Raw genomic sequence first — 23,666 nt, forward strand, 5'->3', positions numbered from 1 at the left:
TAAGGTGGAGGGAGCAGTTTCTACTTTAGCTAAGCGTACCACTATCCCGGTGGAGGATAGCTGTGCTTTTTCAGATCCAATGGATAAAAAGTTAGAGGGTTACCTTAAGAAAATGTTTGTTCAACAAGGTTTTATATTACAACCCCTTGCATGCATTGCGCCTGTCACGGCTGCGGCTGCATTTTGGTTTGAGTCTCTGGAAGACACCCTTGACTCAGCGACATTAGATGAGATTTCACTTAAGCTTAAAACCCTTAAGCTAGCTAATTCATTTATTTCTGACGCCGTAGTACATTTAACTAAACTTACGGCTAAGAATTCCGGATTCGCCATTCAGGCACGCAGAGCGCTGTGGCTAAAATCCTGGTCAGCTGATGTAACTTCTAAATCGAAATTACTTAACATACCTTTCAAGGGGCAGACTTTATTCGGGCCCGGTTTGAAAGAAATTATCGCTGATATTACGGGAGGTAAAGGCCATGCCCTGCCTCAAGACAGAGCCAAACCTAGGGCTAGACAGTCTAATTTTCGTGCCTTTCGTAACTTCAAGGCAGGAGCAGCATCAACTTCCTCTGCTCCAAAACAGGAAGGAGCTGTTGCTCGCTACAGACAAGGCTGGAAACCTAACCAGACCTGGAACAAGGGCAAGCAGGCCAGAAAACCTGCTGCTGCCCCTAAGACAGCATGAAGTGAGGGCCCCCGATCCGGAAGCGGATCTAGTGGGGGGCAGACTCTCTCTCTTCGCCCAGGCTTGGGCAAGAGATGTCCAGGATCCCTGGGCGTTGGAGATCATATCTCAGGGATATCTTCTGGACTTTAAAGCTTCTCCTCCACAAGGGAGATTTCACCTTTCAAGGTTGTCAACAAACCAGATAAAGAAAGAGGCGTTTCTACGCTGTGTACAAGACCTTTTACTAATGGGAGTGATCCATCCAGTTCCGCGGTCGGAACACGGACAAGGGTTTTACTCAAATCTGTTTGTGGTTCCCAAAAAAGAGGGAACCTTCAGACCAATATTGGATTTAAAGATCCTAAACAAATTCCTAAGAGTTCCATCGTTCAAGATGGAAACTATTCGTACAATCTTACCCATGATCCAAAGAGGTCAGTACATGACCACAGTGGATTTAAAGGATGCTTACCTTCACATACCGATTCACAGAGAACATTATCGGTATCTAAGGTTTGCCTTCCTAGACGGGCATTACCAGTTTGTAGCTCTTCCCTTCGGGTTGGCTACGGCTCCAAGAATCTTTACAAAGGTTCTGGGCTCTCTTCTGGCGGTACTAAGACCGCGAGGAATTTCGGTAGCTCCGTACCTAGACGACATTCTGATACAAGCGTCAAGCTTTCAAACTGCCAAGTCTCATACAGAGTTAGTACTGGCTTTTCTAAGGTCGCATGGGTGGAAAGTGAACGAGGAGAAGAGTTCTCTCTTACCACTCACAAGAGTTCCCTTCTTAGGGACTCTTATAGATTCTGTAGAAATGAAAATTTACCTGACAGAGGACAGGTTAACAAAGCTTCTAAATGCTTGCCGTGTCCTTCATTCCATTCAACACCCGTCAGTGGCTCAATGCATGGAGGTAATCGGCTTAATGGTAGCGGCAATGGACATAGTTCCTTTTGCACGCCTGCACCTCAGACCGCTGCAATTGTGCATGCTAAGTCATGGAATGGGGATTACTCAGATTTGTCCCCTACGCTGAATCTGGTTCAGGAGACCAGAGATTCTCTTCTATGGTGGCTTTCTCGGCCGCATCTGTGCAGGGGGATGCCCTTCAGCAGACCAGACTGGACAATTGTAACTACAGACGCCAGCCTTCTAGGTTGGGGCGCTGTCTGGAATTCCCTGAAGGCTCAGGGATCATGGACTCAAGAGGAGAGTCTCCTTCCAATAAACATTCTGGAATTGAGAGCAGTTCTCAATGCCCTACTGGCTTGGCCTCAGTTAGCAACTCTGAGGTTTATCAGGTTTCAGTCGGACAACATCACGACTGTGGCTTACATCAATCATCAGGGAGGGACAAGAAGTTCCCTAGCGATGATGGAAGTATCAAAGATAATTCGCTGGGCAGAGTCTCACTCTTGCCACCTGTCAGCGATCCACATCCCAGGAGTGGACAACTGGGAGGCGGATTTCCTAAGTCGCCAGACTTTTCATCCGGGGGAGTGGGAACTTCATCCGGAGGTCTTTGCCCAAATACTTCGACGTTGGGGCAAACCAGATATGGATCTCATGGCGTCTCGCCAGAACGCCAAGCTTCCTCGTTACGGGTCCAGGGACCCGGGAGCGGTCCTGATAGATGCCTTGACAGCACCTTGGACCTTCAGGATGGCTTATGTGTTTCCACCATTCCCGATGCTTCCTCGTCTGATTGCAAGGATCAAACAGGAGAAAGCATCAGTGATTCTAATAGCGCCTGCGGGGCCACGCAGGACCTGGTATGCAGATCTAGTGGACATGTCATCCTGTCCACCTTGGTCTCTGCCTCTGAGACAGGACCTTCTAATTCAGGGTCCTTTCAAACATCAAAACCTAATTTCTCTGAAGCTGACTGCATGGAAATTGAACGCTTAATTTTATCAAAGCGTGGATTTTCAGAGCCAGTAATTGATACCTTAATACAGGCTAGGAAACCTGTTACCAGGAAAATTTACCATAAGATATGGCGTAAATATTTACACTGGTGCGAATCCAAGGGTTACTCATGGAGTAAGGTTAGGATTCCTAGGATATTGTCTTTTCTACAAGAAGGTTTAGAAAAGGGTTTATCTGCTAGTTCGTTAAAGGGACAGATCTCAGCTCTGTCCATCCTTTTACACAAGCGTCTGTCAGAAGTTCCAGACGTTCAGGCTTTTTGTCAGGCTTTGGCCAGGATTAAGCCTGTGTTTAAATCTGTTGCTCCGCCGTGGAGCTTAAACTTAGTTCTTAACGTTTTACAGGGTGTTCCGTTTGAACCCCTTCACTCCATTGATATCAAACTGTTATCTTGGAAAGTTCTGTTTTTAATGGCTATTTCCTCGGCTCGTAGAGTCTCTGAATTATCAGCCTTACATTGTGATTCTCCGTATCTGATTTTTCATTCAGATAAGGTAGTTCTGCGTACTAAACCTGGGTTCTTACCTAAGGTAGTCACTAACAAGAATATCAATCAAGAGATTGTTGTTCCATCATTGTGTCCTAACCCTTCCTCAAAGAAGGAACGACTTCTGCACAATCTAGATGTAGTCCGTGCCCTGAAATTTTATTTACAGGCAACTAAAGATTTTTGACAAACTTCTTCCCTGTTTGTCGTTTATTCTGGACAGAGGAGAGGTCAAAAAGCATCTGCTACCTCTCTATCCTTTTGGCTTCGTAGCATAATACGTTTAGCCTATGAGACTGCTGGACAGCAACCTCCTGAAAGGATTACAGCTCATTCTACTAGAGCTGTGGCTTCCACTTGGGCCTTTAAGAACGAGGCCTCTGTTGAACAGATTTGCAAGGCTGCAACTTGGTCTTCTCTTCATACTTTTTCAAAATTTTATAAATTTGACACTTTTGCTTCTTCGGAGGTTGTTTTTGGGAGAAAGGTTCTTCAGGCAGTGGTTCCTTCCGTATAGAGATCCTGCCTGTCCCTCCCGTCATCCGTGTACTTAGCTTTGGTATTGGTATCCCATAAGTAATGATGACCCGTGGACTGACTACACTTAACAGGAGAAAACATAATTTATGCTTACCTGATAAATTCCTTTCTCCTGTAGTGTAGTCAGTCCACGGCCCGCCCTGTTTTTTAAGGCAGGTCTAAATTTTTTAATTATACTCCAGTCACCACTGCACCCTATAGTTTCTCCTTTCTCGTTTGGTTCCTGGTCGAATGACTGGGTGTGACGTAGAGGGGAGGAGCTATATAGCAGCTCTGCTTGGGTGATCCTCTTGCACTTCCTGTTGGGGAGGAGTTAATATCCCATAAGTAATGATGACCCGTGGACTGACTACACTACAGGAGAAAGGAATTTATCAGGTAAGCATAAATTATGTTTTTTACCTCTGTGATTACCTTGTATCTAAGCTTCTTCTGACAGCCCCCTGATCACATGACTTTATTATCTATTGACTTGCATTTTAGCCAATTAGTGCAGTGTCTGCCACAAGCCACGGGCGTGATCACAATGTTATCTATATGGCTCACATGAACTAGCACTCTGTTGTGAAAAGCAAATTAAAAAAGCATGTGATAAGAGGCGGCCTTATCATACGAGCCTACCTAGGATTCGCTTTCAACTAAGAATACCAAGAGAACAAAGCTATTTTGATGGTACAAGTAAATTGGAATGTTGTTTAAAATGACATGCCCTATCTGAATCATCAAAGTTTATTTTTAACTAGGCTGTCTCTTTAAAGGACCATTAAACACAGGTAAATTGCATAATCAACAAAGGAATTATAAAAGTTAGCCGTAGATATTTTTTTCTTACTAATTTCCCCACCCCCATGTATCATGTGACAGCCATCAGCAATTCACAAACCTTTTTCTTTTTTTTTACTATTTCCTGCTTCATATTCAGTTTTCCCTCTACATGTTTCCATTACCCAGCCTTTAATTTTTATTTTTATTTAAATGACACACATAATTTAGTATAGTGGTTCACTTAACACACTGCATACTGACTTGAGGAGTATAAAGCAGAGTTGTTAGCCCTAGGGCACCAGGCAATCACTTTAAGCAATACTACATGCTCATCATTTATTTTGACTCCTTCCTGTAATCCAGTCATGTCACAGCAAGCAACACTCCACCCTCAAACAAAAAAAATATCCCAGGAAACTCTAGTCTTTGCATGGTAATGCTGCACGACTGAGTGACAGCTTCTGCTTGTATAGGTGCAGTTTCTTTCCAGACAGTGGCTTAGAAGGGGGGTGGGCTTCTGTACTCACTGCCTCTTCTGCATTGGCTAAACGTACACAACCTTCCTCATTTCATCCTCACTTTTTTTGGTTGAGAAGTAAACTTGCAGCTGCCTAGCGGAGTGCACGTCAGCTGTGATCTGCTCTCCAGTGATTTCCTCTGACACCATGAGCTCAGAGACAGATGAATCAAAAGATGGTATGTTTGCTTTAGTTTTATTTCTCTACTAACACAAATAAGTAATTCCAGATCTAGATTTTTGTGGCTTTTTTTGCATGAGCCCAAAACAGAACATGAAGTCAGATTTTTTTTCTCTCGTTGGCTGTTCAGCCATTAAGCAAAGAGGGGGAAGTTATTGGCAGTTTCATCTTAAGACGGTTCAAAAAAAATTCCTGGAAAAGTTACAGCTTAAGTATTGACACACATTATTTACTTGTTTTTTTTTCCCTGTGGTTTTAAAGTGAGAACAAAATGCAGCATGTTAAATAGTCTGTAATGATGCACATTTTACATTTTTTAAATTTTTCTATTCACTATCAAAATGGGATGAATTCTAGCTGTAGGTCAGAACTATAAATGTTTTAGATATTTTGCTGCTGCTGCTGAAAAGAGGAAGCTGAATTAGCTGAAATTTAGAAATGAATATTTTGAGTTGCTGCAGCAGCATCTGACTTCCCCCTTTCTTTATTTAAAGGTTCTATTCAGATTTTTTTTTTTTAAAAAAGCATAATGGGGGTTTGAGGTATGTGTTTCTGATATTTGCAGTGAAAAAAGAGTTTCATTTACTACTCTTGGTGTGGAAGATTGGAAGCTGGCCAAAAAAAGCATAATTATTCAGCAGAATTGGGCCAATTTCTTTGTATTCCATCCAGCAACTGTTTTTGTATACAAAAGAAAATTGTGAAGTTAAAGTTAGTTTATTTAATGCCAATTTTTCTTTTGAGATTAAATGATCTGCTTTAATCCAATCTGCAACTTGATGTTGACTAAAATATATTTATATAATGCACTTTTTTTTTTTTAAATGGTTAGTTTCAGTATTTGGCATAATATAGCATGCTGATGTCAGCTTTATATTAAAAGTGTAACACAAATACTAGATCATTTGCTAGACATGTGCAGAGTTTGTCCCAGGACACACAGATTTGCGTTGCACACTGATGATACATTTGGAATATTAGGCCCAGGATGGAGTGGCAGTAAAAGATTTCTCTCCTTTTGTGAATGTTTTGACAGAGCACATTCCTATGGCAACATTCACATTCCAGCCAGAATTACAGTAACACTGCCACCCATGGCACAGATCAGCATATATAGTGGTGCACAAAGGAAAAATAATACATCCATAGTGATAGGAATTACTGTCCCTCCTGCAAAACACACCCAGTGTTTGCATCATTAAGTGTGGGTGATATGATTACTCAAGCACTCACTGCTACTGATGTTTTATAATATTGTAATCATTAATCTTTAGTTAGGTTGTACAGTTTAAACAGCTTTTTGTTTACTAAGTGAGCACAATTACATAATTTCCTGACTAGTTCTGCAACATCTTTAGTGGTTTTTGTATCGAAAGTCAGAAAGTATGACCTTACCCTGCAACATTCTACTCAGTGCAGAAAACTAATTTATATCTGGGGCTAACAAGCCAAATAATATTAAAAAAAAATCTTTGGTCACATTAGTCAGAGATATTAAACAAAAGTGTGAAGAAAAATGCATATAATACACTGTAAAAAAGTCAATTATATTGATTATTGAAGGTTTGGTAAATAATATATAATTATAGCACTAGTGTGCATCTTCTAGTCAGACACATCAATTATTTATTTATTTTTAAAATGCTAATTTCATTTGTTTAGGACGGGGGTCTGCAGCCAATCAGGGGCTGCATCACATGTTCTTTTCTTGAATAGGTGCACGCTCCCAACATAGTAAAAATGTCTGTTGTCTTGGGGATCTTATCGGTCTCCAGTCAGTACTTATTTTTACTATACAGAACATCTATAGGTTATTTGCATTTCACCCTTTAGTGCTCAATGTCTTGTGCACTGTAAATTGTTCAGCTAAAATTATTTGGAGCGCAAGGTGTGACTGAGCATGTCCTGTCACATGTCGGTAACGCTGCTTTATTTTCTAGCTTATCTGTACTATCTGTACCTGAGGACCTAGCGTTAAGATTGTCAGCCTGATTTGATCAGAAATTTCTGGTAAATCCAGTCTTGCTGTTTACAGTTAACATCTACACACAATTTGAAAAATGCAGAGTTAAAGCAAGGCCAACATATTTTGCACGCTTTCATCTTGTTGTAAAATCCATTATTATTACAGTTTGAGTTTCACGTTGTGGGACAATATCTGATATGTGTTACCTGAAACAACTCTAGGTTGGTAACCCTGCAGTGTGTGTCACTTGTCTCAGGGTTTAGATAAAATAAGAAGGGTTTGACAGATCCCATGAGATGACTTTTCTACAGTTATCTATAGTGTGTGGCTGGCTACTTTTTTGTCCCCAATTGTACTGTCCCCAATTTTTTTAACGAATAGTGCATACCAGAGACTAACTTAGCTTTTACTGAAGTGCTGACTATCATAGTGTTTTATAGCCAAAGCTTTAAAAAAATAAAAATAAAATCAGGTTGTGAAATAGGCGAAAACAATTCTGTGAAACAATCAACTTGTGTACATTATGCAGGTGTTTTTTAATTTGTTTTTACACTTTTAAAATCACATTAAAAAAGAAGATTACTACTACTGTACTGCCCAGTATTGCCCTTGTCTTTCCATTGTGTATCACTTGGAAGAAATAGATTACTGTACATTTAAAAAAAAAAAAAAAAAAAAAGTCAACTGAGAACAAGCAAAAGAAAACTGATGTGCTATTTTAATGGATGGTGGCCACTGAGTTTGCAGTCTCTCTTAGCTTACTATGCCTTCCACAAAGGAGGCATCTTTTGTAGTAAATCACTCTAAACCCACCCTCTGTACTGAAAGACTGGTCATGCCCAGAATACCAGGCAGTTGTCTTCTGAACAAGGCAAACTGCAGCTGTGCCATTCTAGGTATGTGCACAAATAGTTAGTCTGGATCATCCTTATTGATTTTAAGATGAATAAACGGAGGGTAATTTGTATAAACATAAAGAGAGCTGCACTCAACTGAGAGCAAAGAAAGCAGGAAAAAAATATGTGCTTATCAAAGAGATGAGTCCAGCCAGCCACACAGGGATACCTAGCCCTCTGCACCTTAGAAGATATAGCTACAGAAACAGCTATATATATATATTTTAACCCTTTTCCCGCAAATTGGTAGAAACTTCCTGTTTCATTTTCAATTTGAGGGTGTAATAGAAACTGCATGAAACACGCTGCGGGTGAACATATTGACAACTGCATGATATTTCAAGGGGCATAGTCTTTCTCCTCTCAGCTATAAGATTGCTGACATTCCATTTTAAAAGTTAAAATGGAACATAGAAATCAAAAAGTAAACTTTGATAATTCTGCACAGTCCTGAGCATATTTCCGTATGCCTCCCCGGATGGGAGCCAAGTTTCAAACAAAGAGGCTAAGAAAAACAGAGAAATGTGGTAATAAAAGTACAATTTAAATTGTGCACTCTGAAGTTTGAAAGGTTTTTTTTTAACCTCCATAGTATATCATCCATGTTTGGGTGAGAACCATCACATGTGGGATTAAACGCCAGTCCACTAGGAGGAGGCAAAAATACTCAGCAGAACATTGCTTTTAATGTCTCCCAATTTCCTATAAGCAGCCAGGAGAGATTTGAAGATCTGATAGTAATGTCATTTGATAGGAGTTCTCTAACCACTTTAAAACCCAGATTACCTACAAAGAGGGCATAGGGGTAGGCAGGAGTTCAACAAATGCAATTAAGGAGCACAGCAACTCCCAGCAGTGCAAGCTGTAATGAGGAAGCCACCGCAACTTGATTCACGTATCCGCACCAGTAGCACTTAAAGGGACACTAAACACTAACTAAATGCTAGGTAGAATGATGCGGTCAAAGAAAAGATTAGTCTGAGAACAACATGTAGATGTATTTTTTAAAGTTTCATTAGCTGTTTAAATATTGATAAAATGTGTGTAAAAGTTTTAGTGTCTATAAAACTATTGGAACTGCCATGTTCTAATTGCTGTGGCCAATTAGGGACAGTTATAAATAGGTCACAAGAATGTGCAGCCATTGGCTGTGTGGAATATAACATTGTTCTGCACTTCTATTTCTAACAGTAAAGGAACAGCTCACAATTTCAGAATGGAATTAAAGGAAAAGGGGACAAAACAAATAATGAAAGTCTATTGCAGACTTTTTTTTATATATTCGATTTATCATTCTATATTACAATCTCAAAGCGTTTAATGTCCCTTTAAAAGATTAAAATAGTCTTTATTTCATTGCAGTAGGGTCACATACAAAGCAACGTTTTGAGCATTTATCTCTTAATCATGCCGACAGGAGTTTAGCCAGGCAATGGTCATCTTCTTCCAATGCAGAGATGCCACTAGCCTCCCAGGTAAAATGTTGACATGACTGCCAATCTCCCAGTCTACAGTGTGCTGCTCCTTGTTATAACCTTACAGATCTTTGGTACTGTGCTTACGCTGCTTCAGATGGGCCCGTCTACAGTAAGTAGTCTTCTGAGCTAAGATTAGCACGGCAGACAAAGATACTAACAATACCATATACCTTTTAGTATTTTCATGTACATGTTTTTCATAACCTGGAGACAGTCCCATACACCATTTTACACTTTGTAGAGTTTTGGGTACTTTTAGGCACTTTTGCACAAAACATAAAAATTGAGCTACTGTCTCTTTAAAGGGATATGAAACCCAAATGTTTCCTTACATGATTTAGATAGATCATACAATTTTAAACAACTTTCCAATTTACTTCTATTATCTAATTTGCTTCATTCTCTTGATATCCTTTGTTAAAAGCATATCTAAATAGGCTCAGTAGCTGCTGATTAGTGGCTGCACATAGATGCTCGTGTGATTGGCTCACCCATGTGCATTGCTATTTCTTCAACAAAGGATATCTGAAGAATGAAGCAAATTAAATAGAAGTACGTTGGAATTTTGTTTAAAATTGTATTCTTTCATGAAAAAAAATTGGGTTTCATGTCCCTATTTAAAAGGACAGTCAACACCAGATTTTTTGTTGTTTTAAAAGGTAGATAATCCATTAATTACCCATTCCTTAGTTTTGCATAACCAACACAGTTAAAATTTTGACAGACTTGCCTTTTAGTCAATCAGTGCTCACTCCTTTGTAAATTCACATGCATGAGCTCAATGTTATCTATATGAAACACATGAACTAACGCCCTCTAGTGGTGAAAAACTGTCAAATGCGAGGCAGCCTTCAAGGTCTAAGAAATTAGCATATGAACCTCCTAGGTTTAGCAAGAATACCAAGGGAACAAAGCAAAATTGGTGATAAAAGTAAATTGGAAAGTTGTTTAAAATTACATGCCCTATTTGAATCATGAAAGTTTTTTTTTGGACTTGACTGTCCCTTTAAGTTTAGCCCGGTCTGCTTTAGCGCACACTAGAGCTCTGGTCCTTCTAAGCAGCAGGCTGTCAGATGTGCAGAAGGAATTATAGCCCTTTTGGAAATTATTTTATCCTCATTATGCTGCCATCTGCATTTGAGACCTCCGGGGTCAAAGGGACATGAAACCCAAGTTTTTTGTTTTTGTTTCACGATTCGGAAAGAGCATGCAATTTTAAACAACTTTCCATTTTGCCTATATTATCTTATTTTGTTAATTTTCTTGGTATCCTTTGTTGAAAAGAATACATAGGTAGGCTCACATATATGCCTGTTGCCACTGACTTACAGATTTGTTTGGCTAACTCCCAGTAATACATTGCTGCTCCTTCAGTAAAGGATACCAATAAAACAAAATTGTAAATAGAAGTAGATTGTTAAGTTGTTTAAAATGGTATGCTCTTTACGAATCTTCAAAGAAAAAACTTGGGTTTCATATCCCTTTAAAATGTTGGGCAAAAATACTGTGCCTTAACTTTCCTTCTCCTCTCTGACTAGTGTCAATCTTGCTGGCACACAGAAGAATTCCTCCTAGACATTAGCAGAGCACTCATTTTTGCAGAGCTTTTCTAAATGTATGTAATTGTAACCCTTTAATTTCTGCATTTGTCATTTCTTTCATGTAATTAGCAAGAGTCCATGAGCTAGTGACGTATGGGATATACATTCCTACCAGGAGGGGCAAAGTTTCCCAAACCTCAAAATGCCTATAAATACACCCCTCACCACACCCACAACTCAGTTTTACAAACTTTGCCTCCGATGGAGGTGGTGAAGTAAGTTTGTGCTAGATTCTACGTTGATATGCGCTCCGCAGCAAGTTGGAGCCCGGTTTTCCTCTCAGCGTGCAGTGAATGTCAGAGGGATGTGAGGAGTATTGCCTATTTGAATGCAGTGATCTCCTTCTAAGGGGTCTATTTCATAGGTTCTCTGTTATCGGTCGTAGAGATTCATCTCTTACCTCCCTTTTCAGATCGACGATATACTCTTATATATACCATTACCTCTGCTGATTCTCGTTTCAGTACTGGTTTGGCTATCTACTATATGTAGATGAGTGTCCTGGGGTAAGTAAGTCTTATTTTCTGTGACACTCCTAACTATGGTTGGGCACTTTGTTTATAAAGTTCTAAATATATGTATTCAAACATTTATTTGCCTTGACTCAGAATGTTCAACTTTCCTTATTTTCAGACAGTCAGTTTCATATTTGAGATAATGCATTTTAACATTTTTTCTTACCTTAAAATTTGACTTTTTCCCTGTGGGCTGTTAGGCTCGCGGAGGCTGAAAATGCTTCATTTTATTGCGTCATTCTTGGCGCGGACTTTTTTGGCGCAAAAATTCTATTTCCGTTTCCGGCGTCATACGTGTCGCCGGAAGTTGCGTCCTTTTTTGACGTTATTTTGCGCCAAAAATGTCGGCGTTCCGGATGTGGCGTCATTTTTGGCGCCAAAAAGCATTTAGGCGCCAAATAATGTGGGCGTCTTATTTGGCGCGAAAAAATATGGGCGTCACTTTTGTCTCCACATTATTTAAGTCTCATTTTTTATTGCTTCTGGTTGCTAGAAGCTTGTTCTTTGGCATTTTTTCCCATTCCTGAAACTGTCATTTAAGGAATTTGATCAATTTTGCTTTATATATATGTTGTTTTTTCTCTTACATATTGCAAGATGTCTCACGTTGCATCTGAGTCAGAAGATACTACAGGAAAATCGCTGTCAAGTGCTGAATCTACCAAAGCTAAGTGTATCTGCTGTAAACTTTTGGTAGCTATTTCTCCAGCTGTTGTTTGTATTGATTGTCATGACAAACTTGTTAAAGCAGATAATATTTCCTTTAGTAAAGTACCATTGCCTGTTGCAGTTCCTTCAACATCTAAGGTGCAGAATGTTCCTGATAATATAAGAGATTTTGTTTCTGAATCCATAAAGAAGGCTATGTCTGTTATTTCTCCTTCTAGTAAACGTAAAAAATCTTTTAAAACTTCTCTCCCTACAGATGAATTTTTAACTGAACATCATCATTCTGATTCTGATGATTCCTCTGGTTCAGAGGATTCTGTCTCAGAGGTTGATGCTGATAAATCTTCATATTTATTTAAAATGGAATTTATTCGTTCTTTACTTAAAGAAGTCCTAATTGCTTTAGAAATAGAGGATTCTGGTCCTCTTGATACTAAATCTAAACGTTTAAATAAGGTTTTTAAATCTCCTGTAGTTATTCCAGAAGTTTTTCCTGTCCCTGATGCTATTTCTGCAGTAATTTCCAAAGAATGGGATAATTTGGGTAATTCATTTACTCCTTCTAAACGTTTTAAGCAATTATATCCTGTGCCGTCTGACAGATTAGAATTTTGGGACAAGATCCCTAAAGTTGATGGGGCTATTTCTACCCTTGCTAAACGTACTACTATTCCTACGTCAGATGGTACTTCGTTTAAGGATCCTCTAGATAGGAAAATTGAGTCCTTTCTAAGAAAAGCTTATCTGTGTTCAGGTAATCTTCTTAGACCTGCTATATCTTTGGCTGATGTTGCTGCAGCTTCAACTTTTTGGTTGGAAACTTTAGCGCAACAAGTAACACATCGTGATTCTCATGATATTATTATTCTTCTTCAACATGCTAATAATTTTATCTGTGATGCCATTTTTGATATTATCAGAGTTGATGTCAGGTTTATGTCTCTAGCTATTTTAGCTAGAAGAGCTTTATGGCTTAAAACTTGGAATGCTGATATGGCTTCTAAATCAACTTTACTTTCCATTTCTTTCCAGGGTAACAAATTATTTGGTTCTCAGTTGGATTCCATTATTTCAACTGTTACTGGTGGGAAAGGAACTTTTTTACCACAGGATAAAAAATCTAAAGGTAAAAACAGGGCTAATAATCGTTTTCGTTCCTTTCGTTTCAACAAAGAACAAAAGCCTGATCCTTCATCCTCAGGAGCAGTTTCAGTTTGGAGACCATCTCCAGTTTGGAATAAATCCAAGCCAGCTAGAAAGGCAAAGCCTGCTTCTAAGTCCACATGAAGGTGCGGCCCTCATTCCAGCTCAGCTGGTAGGGGGCAGGTTACGTTTTTTCAAGGAAATTTGGATCAATTCTGTTCACAATCTTTGGATTCAGAGCATTGTTTCAGAAGGGTACAGAATTGGTTTCAAGTTGAGACCTCCTGCAAAGAGATTTTTTCTTTCCCGTGTCCCAGTAAATCCAGTAAAAGCTCAAGCATTTCTGAAATGTGTTTCAGATCTAGAGTTGACTGGAGTAATTATGCCAGTTCCAGTTCCGGAACAGGGGATGGGGTTTTATTCAAATCTCTTCATTGTACCAAAGAAGGAGAATTCTTTCAGACCAGTTCTGGATCTAAAAATATTGAATCGTTATGTAAGGATACCAACGTTCAAGATGGTAACTGTAAGGACTATCTTACCTTTTGTTCAGCAAGGGAATTATATGTCCACAATAGATTTACAGGATGCATATCTGCATATTCCGATTCATCCAGATCATTATCAATTCCTGAGATTCTCGTTTCTGGACAAGCATTACCAGTTTGTGGCTCTGCCGTTTGGCCTAGCTACAGCTCCAAGAATTTTTACAAAGGTTCTCGGTGCCCTGCTGTCTGTAATCAGAGAACAGGGTATTGTGGTATTTCCTTATTTGGACGATATCTTGGTACTTGCTCAGTCTTTACATTTAGCAGAATCTCATACGAATCGACTTGTGTTGTTTCTTCAAGATCATGGTTGGAGGATCAATTTACCAAAAAGTTCTTTGATTCCTCAGACAAGGGTAACCTTTCTGGGTTTCCAGATGGATTCAGTGTCCATGACTCTGTCTTTAACAGACAAGAGACGTCTAAAGTTGATTACAGCTTGTCGAAACCTTCAGTCACAATCATTCCCTTCGGTAGCCTTATGCATGGAAATTCTAGGTCTTATGACTGCTGCATCGGACGCGATCCCCTTTGCTCGTTTTCACATGCGACCTCTTCAGCTCTGTATGCTGAAGCAATGGTGCAAGGATTACACGAAGATATCTCAATTAATATCTTTAAAACCGATTGTTCGACACTCTCTAACATGGTGGACAGATCACCATCGTTTAATTCAGGGGGCTTCTTTTGTGCTTCCGACCTGGACTGTAATTTCAACAGATGCAAGTCTCACAGGTTGGGGAGCTGTGTGGGGATCTCTGACGGCACAAGGAGTTTGGGAATCTCAGGAGGTGAGATTACCGATCAATATTTTGGAACTCCGTGCAATTTTCAGAGCTCTTCAGTTTTGGCCTCTTCTGAAGAGAGAATCGTTCATTTGTTTTCAGACAGACAATGTCACAACTGTGGCATACATCAATCATCAAGGAGGGACTCACAGTCCTCTGGCTATGAAAGAAGTATCTCGAATTTTGGTTTGGGCGGAATCCAGCTCCTGTCTAATCTCTGCGGTTCATATCCCAGGTGTAGACAATTGGGAAGCGGATTATCTCAGTCGCCAAACGTTGCATCCGGGCGAATGGTCTCTTCACCCAGAGGTTTTTCTTCAGATTGTTCAAATGTGGGAACTTCCAGAAATAGATTTGATGGCGTCCCATCTAAACAAGAAACTTCCCAGGTATCTGTCCAGATCCCGGGATCCTCAGGCGGAGGCAGTGGATGCATTATCACTTCCTTGGAGGTATCATCCTGCCTATATCTTTCCGCCTCTAGTTCTTCTTCCAAGAGTAATCTCCAAGATTCTGAAGGAATGCTCGTTTGTTCTGCTGGTAGCTCCGGCATGGCCTCACAGGTTTTGGTATGCGGATCTTGTCCGGATGGCCTCTTGCCAACCGTGGACTCTTCCGTTAAGACCAGACCTTCTGTCACAAGGTCCTTTTTTCCATCAGGATCTGAAATCCTTAAATTTAAAGGTATGGAGATTGAACGCTTGATTCTTGGTCAAAGAGGTTTCTCTGACTCTGTGATTAATACTATGTTACAGGCTCGTAAATCTGTATCTCGAGAGATATATTATAGAGTCTGGAAGACTTATATTTCTTGGTGTCTTTCTCATCATTTTTCCTGGCATTCTTTTAGAATACCGAGAATTTTACAGTTCCTTCAGGATGGTTTAGATAAAGGTTTGTCCGCAAGTTCTTTGAAAGGACAAATCTCTGCTCTTTCTGTTCTTTTTCACAGAAAGATTGCTATTCTTCCTGATATTCATTGTTTTGTACAAGCTTTGGTTCGTATAAAACCTGTCATTAAGTCAATTTCTCCTCCTTGGAGTTTGAATTTGGTTCTGGGAGCTCTTCAAGCTCCTCCGTTTGAACCTATGCATTCATTGGACATTAAATTACTTTCTTGGAAAGTTTTGTTCCTTTTGGCCATCTCTTCTGCCAGAAGAGTTTCTGAATTATCTGCTCTTTCTTGTGAGTCTCCTTTTCTGATTTTTCATCAGGATAAGGCGGTGTTGCGAACTTCTTTTGAATTTTTACCTAAAGTTGTGAATTCCAACAACATTAGTAGAGAAATTGTGGTTCCTTCATTATGTCCTAATCCTAAGAATTCTAAGGAGAAATCGTTGCATTCTTTGGATGTTGTTAGAGCTTTGAAATATTATGTTGAAGCTACGAAATCTTTTCGTAAGACTTCTAGTCTATTTGTTATCTTTTCCGGTTCTAGAAAAGGCCAGAAAGCTTCTGCCATTTCTTTGGCATCTTGGTTGAAATCTTTAATTCATCTTGCCTATGTTGAGTCGGGTAAAACTCCGCCTCAGAGAATTACAGCTCATTCTACTAGGTCAGTTTCTACTTCCTGGGCGTTTAGGAATGAAGCTTCGGTTGACCAGATCTGCAAAGCAGCGACTTGGTCCTCTTTGCATACTTTTATAAATTCTACCATTTTGATGTATTTTCTTCTTCTGGAGCAGTTTTTGGTAGAAAAGTTCTTCAGGCAGCGGTTTCAGTTTGAATCTTCTGCTTATGTTTTTTGTTAAACTTTATTTTGGGTGTGGATTATTTTCAGCAGGAATTGGCTGTCTTTATTTTATCCCTCCCTCTCTAGTGACTCTTGTGTGGAAAGATCCACTTCTTGGGTAGTCATTATCCCATACGTCACTAGCTCATGGACTCTTGCTAATTACATGAAAGAAAACATAATTTATGTAAGAACTTACCTGATAAATTCATTTCTTTCATATTAGCAAGAGTCCATGAGGCCCGCCCTTTTTTTGTGGTGGTTATGATTTTGTATAAAGCACAATTATTCCAGTTCCTTATTTTATATGCTTTCGCACTTTTTTATCACCCCACTTCTTGGCTATTCGTTAAACTGAGTTGTGGGTGTGGTGAGGGGTGTATTTATAGGCATTTTGAGGTTTGGGAAACTTTGCCCCTCCTGGTAGGAATGTATATCCCATACGTCACTAGCTCATGGACTCTTGCTAATATGAAAGAAATGAATTTATCAGGTAAGTTCTTACATAAATTATGTTTTTTGTTAGAATTTAAAATAAATTGCTTTTCCATTTAAAGAAAGTGACAATTTTTTTTCTTAATACCTTCTAGGGACTTCAGTTTTACATTGAGATATTATTCTGTGATCCCCATAAAGGGTAACCCCTTTGTGTGCCTCTATCTACATTTAGATAATTACTTATCCTTACTTTTATACTTTACACTATATAGCAAACTGGTACAGCTCACGTCTCTAGACATCATGCTGACCGTTTAGAAGAGTGATCCACAGATAATTTAACCGCTTCTCATCAACAGTGTTTGCTATGTCTACGTCTCATGCCTGGTCAGAGTTGTGTGATATTGAATTTGCAGCAAAGTGCTCAGGGATTTACAACCTACCAGAATTATCTCCAGGACGGCTCTTCTGACTTGTCCCCTAATTTAAATCCCCTCTGCAATTTCAGAACTGATGTCTATTATACCTCTACCAGTTAAATGCAGACTATTCCAATGGGCAGAAGAGAATTCTTCACATGCTTTAGGCTAATAAGGGACATCCCTCAGGAGCAACCTGTCTAGGTACCCTGCACAAATCAGGAGTACAATGGAATTAGAAATCTGCTCTTCTGAGGAAGATTATACAGAAACCCAGGACCCCCTTTGATGAAGCAGAAGAAGTGTCCTTTAATTTAAGGTTGGAGCACATACATGCTCTCTTGTGGGAAGTTTTAATAGCCTTGTAGGTTAAAAATCCTCCAGCTATAGACAAACAGTCTGTTAAGAAGATTATTATTTATGGCAGGTCCTAAAAAGCTGTCTAACTTCCATGTACCTGATTCTGTTTCTGAACTAATCACAAAGGAATGGAACAAACCAGGTGTTTTTGTTTTATTTGCCAAATTCAAGAACATGTTCCCTTTTCTCTCCAAAAAATTGGAGGTATGGGAAAGTATTCCAAATGTGGATGGTGCAATCTCCACTCTAGCTTGGTGGACAACTATTTCTTTAGAAGACAGCATCTTGTTTAAAGGGCCACTGTAAGTAAATATTTTCTATGCCTGTTACTAACTAACTACCCCAAATACACTTTTTATCAATAGCATTTCATTAACATATCTCTACCGTATATCAGAAATCTTGTCTGCAAATGTAATTGTTTTCAAAACCCACTTTGCTCTGTACCAATCCGTTTACAATACCTAGGTTTCAAAATGGCGCTTTAAACACAAAGTTATTGGTTTAAGTATTTTGAACACTCAGTGCTGAAAATAGTGGGCAGGATAACGTGACATCATCGGCGAATAAAAGATATAACTTTTAGAACGTTATGAAACTTCGATTTGGAGAAAATATAGGTCAGTAGGTTTTAATTAATGTTTATTAACTTTAATATGTTAGTTGTTTAGCTTATAAATTATAACAGAAGGTAATCCTTTAAGGATCCCATGGACAGAAAGCTTGAAAGCTTTCACAGGCACTCCTTTAGCTGCAGACTACATGTTTCGTAACCAGCTGTCAGTGGATTGACCGTAATTGTGATGCAACTGTTGAAATGACTTGTATTAATGTAAAAAGTGCTGCTATGACTGTTTTGGCTAGAAGGCGGAACTGAAAGTGGCTTATGATTTGTGTGTATGAGTGTGTGAAAAAAGTTATGCCTCTTGGTTTTGTGTATATAATAGAACATTTAGGAGCCAAACACTTGTTTTATTGCATGAAACACATCAACTTGTTTACTACTGTGTACTGTAATAATGTTTTTGAAGTTTAAGAAATAATTATATATATATATATATAGAGAGAGAGAGAGAGAGATAGAGAGATAGAGATAGAGAGATAGAGATAGAGATAGAGAGAGAGAGATAGAGAGAGAGATAGAGAGATAGAGAGATAGAGAGATAGAGAGATAGAGAGATAGAGAGATAGAGAGATAGAGAGATAGAGAGATAGAGAGATAGAGAGATAGAGATAGAGAGATAGAGAGATAGAGAGATAGAGAGATAGAGATAGAGAGATAGAGAGATAGAGAGATAGAGAGATAGAGAGATAGAGAGATAGAGAGATAGAGAGATAGAGAGAGAGAGAGAGAGAGAGATAGAGAGAGAGAGAGAGAGAGAGAGAGAGAGAGAGAGATAGAGATAGAGATAGAGAGAGATAGAGATAGAGATAGAGAGATATATAGAGAGATATATAGAGAGATAGAGAGATAGAGAGATAGAGAGATAGAGAGATAGAGAGATAGAGAGATAGAGAGATAGAGAGAGAGAGAGAGAGAGAGATAGAGAGATAGAGAGAGAGAGAGAGAGATAGAGAGAGAGATAGAGAGAGAGATAGAGAGAGAGATAGAGAGAGAGATAGAGAGAGAGATAGAGAGAGAGATAGAGAGAGAGATAGAGAGAGAGATAGAGAGATATATAATAAAAAAAACAATATGTGAATCCGCCCTCCAGGGTCATCAACCTGAGCTTCTACTCCAAATACACAATGAACAGTGAAGTCCCAGGGTTTATCAAACCGTGTCAAATTTATTAACGTTTTGGGGATGTTGCTCCCCTTATTCAGAACAAACAAATGATGCACAACATCCTCTTAAATAAGGCAATTATACAGTTATTACCTCCTCCCTGTGTGAAGGCGCCAGACTTTATTACAATACGAACACAGAGTCAAATCGCCAAACCGGAAGTGGTGCCACTAGTCACTTCCGGTCTGGAGTTAAACATATAAGCCAGTCTCTAGCAGTGATATACATAACATTGGTGTACATAAAAATATTCAAACTATGATCATATGTGTGCAGAAAGTCATCACTCAGCTTGCATATAAACGTTAAAGTGACATCACATCAACCAAAACTGGAAGTGGGGCATTTCAAAACAGTGTGTATATGGAAAACTGGTACCCAAAACCGGAAGTCGGGCATGTTGAAATGACTTAATGTAAATAAAGCTACTGAGTACACAAAGCTATGCCAGAGAATTGGGCATGAAAGCCATATTATTGAACAGCAGAGGCAAAGGAAAAATCAATGGCTGAATGAACTAATTGATCATACATATTGGGGTAAATACATGTGTGTAGAGATATATATGTACCTAGAAACGCAGTGTTGTAGATGTTAAAAAAAAATATTCAAAATAGAAAAATAGTAATCCAGTACTGGCAATGACCAACAGAGCCTCAATAAAAATATAGAGTACTGTGAAAAAAGCACTTATGAAACTTGAAATATTGATACAGATGAACCCATATCATACATTATGATTCAATGAACTGGTATGTATCATAAAAGGGATTACTTAGCAGAAAGGTGTCTTCTGTAATAAGAACAGCTAGGTTGTAGTTACATGTAACTTATACAAGTGTAGAAACATGGTGGGAACTCAGAGGGAGCTAAAGCAAGCAGCATAAGCATATACTGTAAAAATAAGGGTCCACTCCAGGGTCAATAAAACAATTGGGTGAAGCCAAATTGGGTATAAAGATGCACATACCTGGTGTCAAAAGACATCAAGGCACCTGTAATACATCCAATAATGGATAATACTTGTGCTCCAAAACCCATCCATACTAGTTAAGCTGTTTTTACATAAGACTACCTAAATCTGGCATAGTATTCAGTCCCTTTGGAACAATAGTGTCCAGTCTCAAGATCCATTCCGTCTCTCTCTTGAGAAGCATCTTGTTTCTATTTCCACCTCTCAAATGTTTTGGAACGTGGTCAATCAAGATCACTCTTAAGGAAGCCACAAGATGTTTTGCCTCCATCCAGTGGTGTGCCACCGGTTGATCAGATTGTCCCTTTTCAATGGCCTGCCTCATGGCCATCCTGTGGTTCGCCATGCTTTCCCGTAGTGTTCCTTGGGTTTTTCCAATGTAATGTTTCCCACATGGACAAAACATGTACACTACATAATTGAGTGTAGAATGATGTACTTCTTATTGTTGTGTGGGTGGTTAAACTTCTTTGTGGCAATTACGCATTTGCATGTAGTGCAGTTTGGACATTTGTAGCAGCCTCTGATGTTGGTTGTGGTGGTGGCTACGTATGAACGAACAGGGTCAGTTCTGACCAGAAAGTCCTGTATATTAGCATTACGTTTATAACCCACCATGGGGGTGGTTGATTTAGCAAATGTCAACTTAGGATCAGAGTGGAGAATATTCCAGTGTTTTTTTTACTATTTAGCCCAAATGAGCTGTGTTAGGAGCAAATGTAGTAGTCATAATCAGTTTGGATGCTTCATCTTTGTTTATATTCTGCTTTTGAAGAACATTATCTCGGTTAAGTCCCTTGGTCTGTTCAAAGATGGGGTCAATCATTCTAGGTTTGTATCCCCTGTTAAGGAACTTTGACTTCATATCTACTAGTTGTGAGACCCCTCTTTTTGTATTAGAATTGTCTCAAATTGTACGAATTATCTGTGACTATTTGTGAGTGAAGGCGGGTGACAGCTTTCCGCTCTAAGGATGGAATTACGGTCTGTAGGTTTTGTGTATAATGTAGTTTCTAGCCTATCTTCCTTTTTGGTGATTAGCAGATCAAGGAACTGAATAGAAGTCATACTGTAGTTCATTTTAAATCTTACTGTGGTCGGTGTAGAATTGTATTGGGTAAACCAATCTTGTAAGCTGTTCTCATTACGCCTCCACACTAGTAAAATATTATCGATGTATCTCCTGCAAAAAATTACAGGATACATTTTTGGACCACAGAGATTCTTTTTCAAAACTTGACATAAAGATGTTGGCATAGGCTGAGGCCACATTTGACCACATTGCCATGCCGAATGTTTGGAGAAATAATGACCTCTCGAATTTAAAGTAGTTTTTCTTCAAGCAAAATTCCAGAAGTTGTAATACATATTCAATAGGTGGGCCTATATACTTGTCAGTCATTTTGAGTGTTTCTTTAAAAGCTGTCAGGCCAATGTCATGAGGGTTGATGGTATATAAATTGTTCACATCAAGTGTAACCAATAAATCATCTTCCATGACATTGGTCCGCTTGAGTGTGCGCAATAGGTCATTAGTGTCAAGTAAAAACGATTAGTCAGATCTAACTACAGGTTGAAGTAGATAATCTAAAAATTGAGCCACTTGTTGAAGTATAGACTCTTTAGTGCAGTGTTTTTCAACCAGTGTGCCGTGGCACACTAGTGTGCCGTGAGAGATCCTCAGGTGTGCCGCGGCAGACTGACAACAGTGTGACATATTTTTTAAATTTTGCTTGTTTTTTATTCTGGGCCATTTTTTATTTTGAGTGAGATGATGACTGAGGGTAACATCATAGTGGCATCTCGCTCCCCCAACCTGTGTTCACACTTGGAAGGAACCCCCACCCACCACAACATGTGTCTAGTGCCAGTTCTACACGCCGCAACACTTCAATCTCCCATGCATGCTAGCGCAGCTTTGCTTCTCCTCCAGAACAGTTCCAGCCAGCGGGGGTGTCCCTCTTTAAAATTTTGAAATATTGGGAGGTATGTGACAGGCTCATCAGGCATCATTTACAACCATGACATATTGACATTCATTCACAGACAATCATTATGATTGTTTGTGAATGAATGTCAATATGTCATGTATAGTTTGTAGGAGGCATGGCATGACAGCACAGTACAGTGTGTGTATATATATATATATATATATATATATATATATATATATATATATATATATATATATATATATATATATACTGTATTAGGCTACAATGTGTGATTTTGTAAAATTTTGGGATGGTGGTGTGCCGCAGGATTTTTTAATGTAAAAAAGTGTGCCACAGCAAAAAATAGGTTGAAAATCACTGCTCTAGTGGACACAATGGAAGGCCCGGAGGCTCCTGAAGGGACTTATTAATTTTTTGGATTGTGTACAGTATTGGTATTTTGGGGTATTTAGTGATCATAAAATCCCTAAGTTTCTCTGTCAGAAAACCCTGTTCAAATCCAAATCTAATTAGGATATCTAGTTGCTTTTTGAATTTGAATGTAGGGTCACAAACCAATTTATGGTAGGTCCCTTGATCATCAAGTTGCTTCATAATGTCTTGTCTGTAGTAGTCATAATTTAGTAACACAATCGCTCCTCCCTTATCTGCCGGGCGAATGGTTAAGGAAGTGTCATTCCTAAGGGTTTTAATGGCTTCTCTCTCACTTTTGTTAAGATTATCTTTCCTGTTTAACACTTTGTTAATTTCACCAATATCATTCTGGACCATTCTAATATTGGTTTTAATTCCTGCACTGTAATTAACTGGATCAAATACATTCTCCTTCTTGGTGATTTTGAACCCGTGTGGTTGGGCACCTAAATTGGGTTGGAAATATTTCTTGATTTTTAAAGTTCTTTGTATTTTATGCATGTCAATCATAAAGTCAAGCTCACATAGATTACGACTGGGGACAAAGGACAGACCCCTATTGAGGAGAGATTCTTCACCAGTAGTAAGTCTATGTGAGCTAAGATTAATGATAATACTATCTTCAGTTTTTACCAGCCCCTCCTGGGGAGTCTGTGCGAGATTCTTCTTGGACCTAATGGTGGGCCGATGGTTCTCCCTCCTGATCGGGTAGTAACCCCTAAAAAAAAGACTGCCTACCTTTTGAAAGATTAGATCTTATTCCTGTCGGTATGTTAGTATTGCTTTGTCCTGCCAAGAAAATAATCTCTTTCTGAGTCAGATGTATCACCTCCACTGGAATCAAGGGTATCAAATCTGACTGCGCTGGCATTGTGTTCTCTGTGTTCTAC

General features: G+C 39.1%; 1 protein-coding gene across 3 annotated transcripts in view; it reads left to right on the top strand.

The window, feature by feature from the left end:
• TNFAIP8 (TNF alpha induced protein 8) overlaps positions 1 to 23,666 on the top strand; it is a 347,393-nt gene that overhangs the window by 237,672 nt on the left and 86,055 nt on the right. The window contains exon 1 of one of the 3 annotated variants that reach the window (XM_053701591.1): positions 4,541 to 5,090. The exons of the other annotated variants lie outside the window; for them this stretch is intronic. Within the exon in view, the coding sequence (XP_053557566.1) occupies positions 5,060 to 5,090 (31 nt within the window). The 5' untranslated portion in view covers positions 4,541 to 5,059. Of the gene's footprint in view, positions 1 to 4,540; positions 5,091 to 23,666 lie in introns of those variants that run through there. 3 annotated transcript variants of the gene reach the window in all.

Source organism: Bombina bombina, chromosome 2, assembly GCF_027579735.1.
Source record: "Bombina bombina isolate aBomBom1 chromosome 2, aBomBom1.pri, whole genome shotgun sequence".
NCBI classification, from domain to species: Eukaryota; Metazoa; Chordata; class Amphibia; order Anura; family Bombinatoridae; genus Bombina; species Bombina bombina.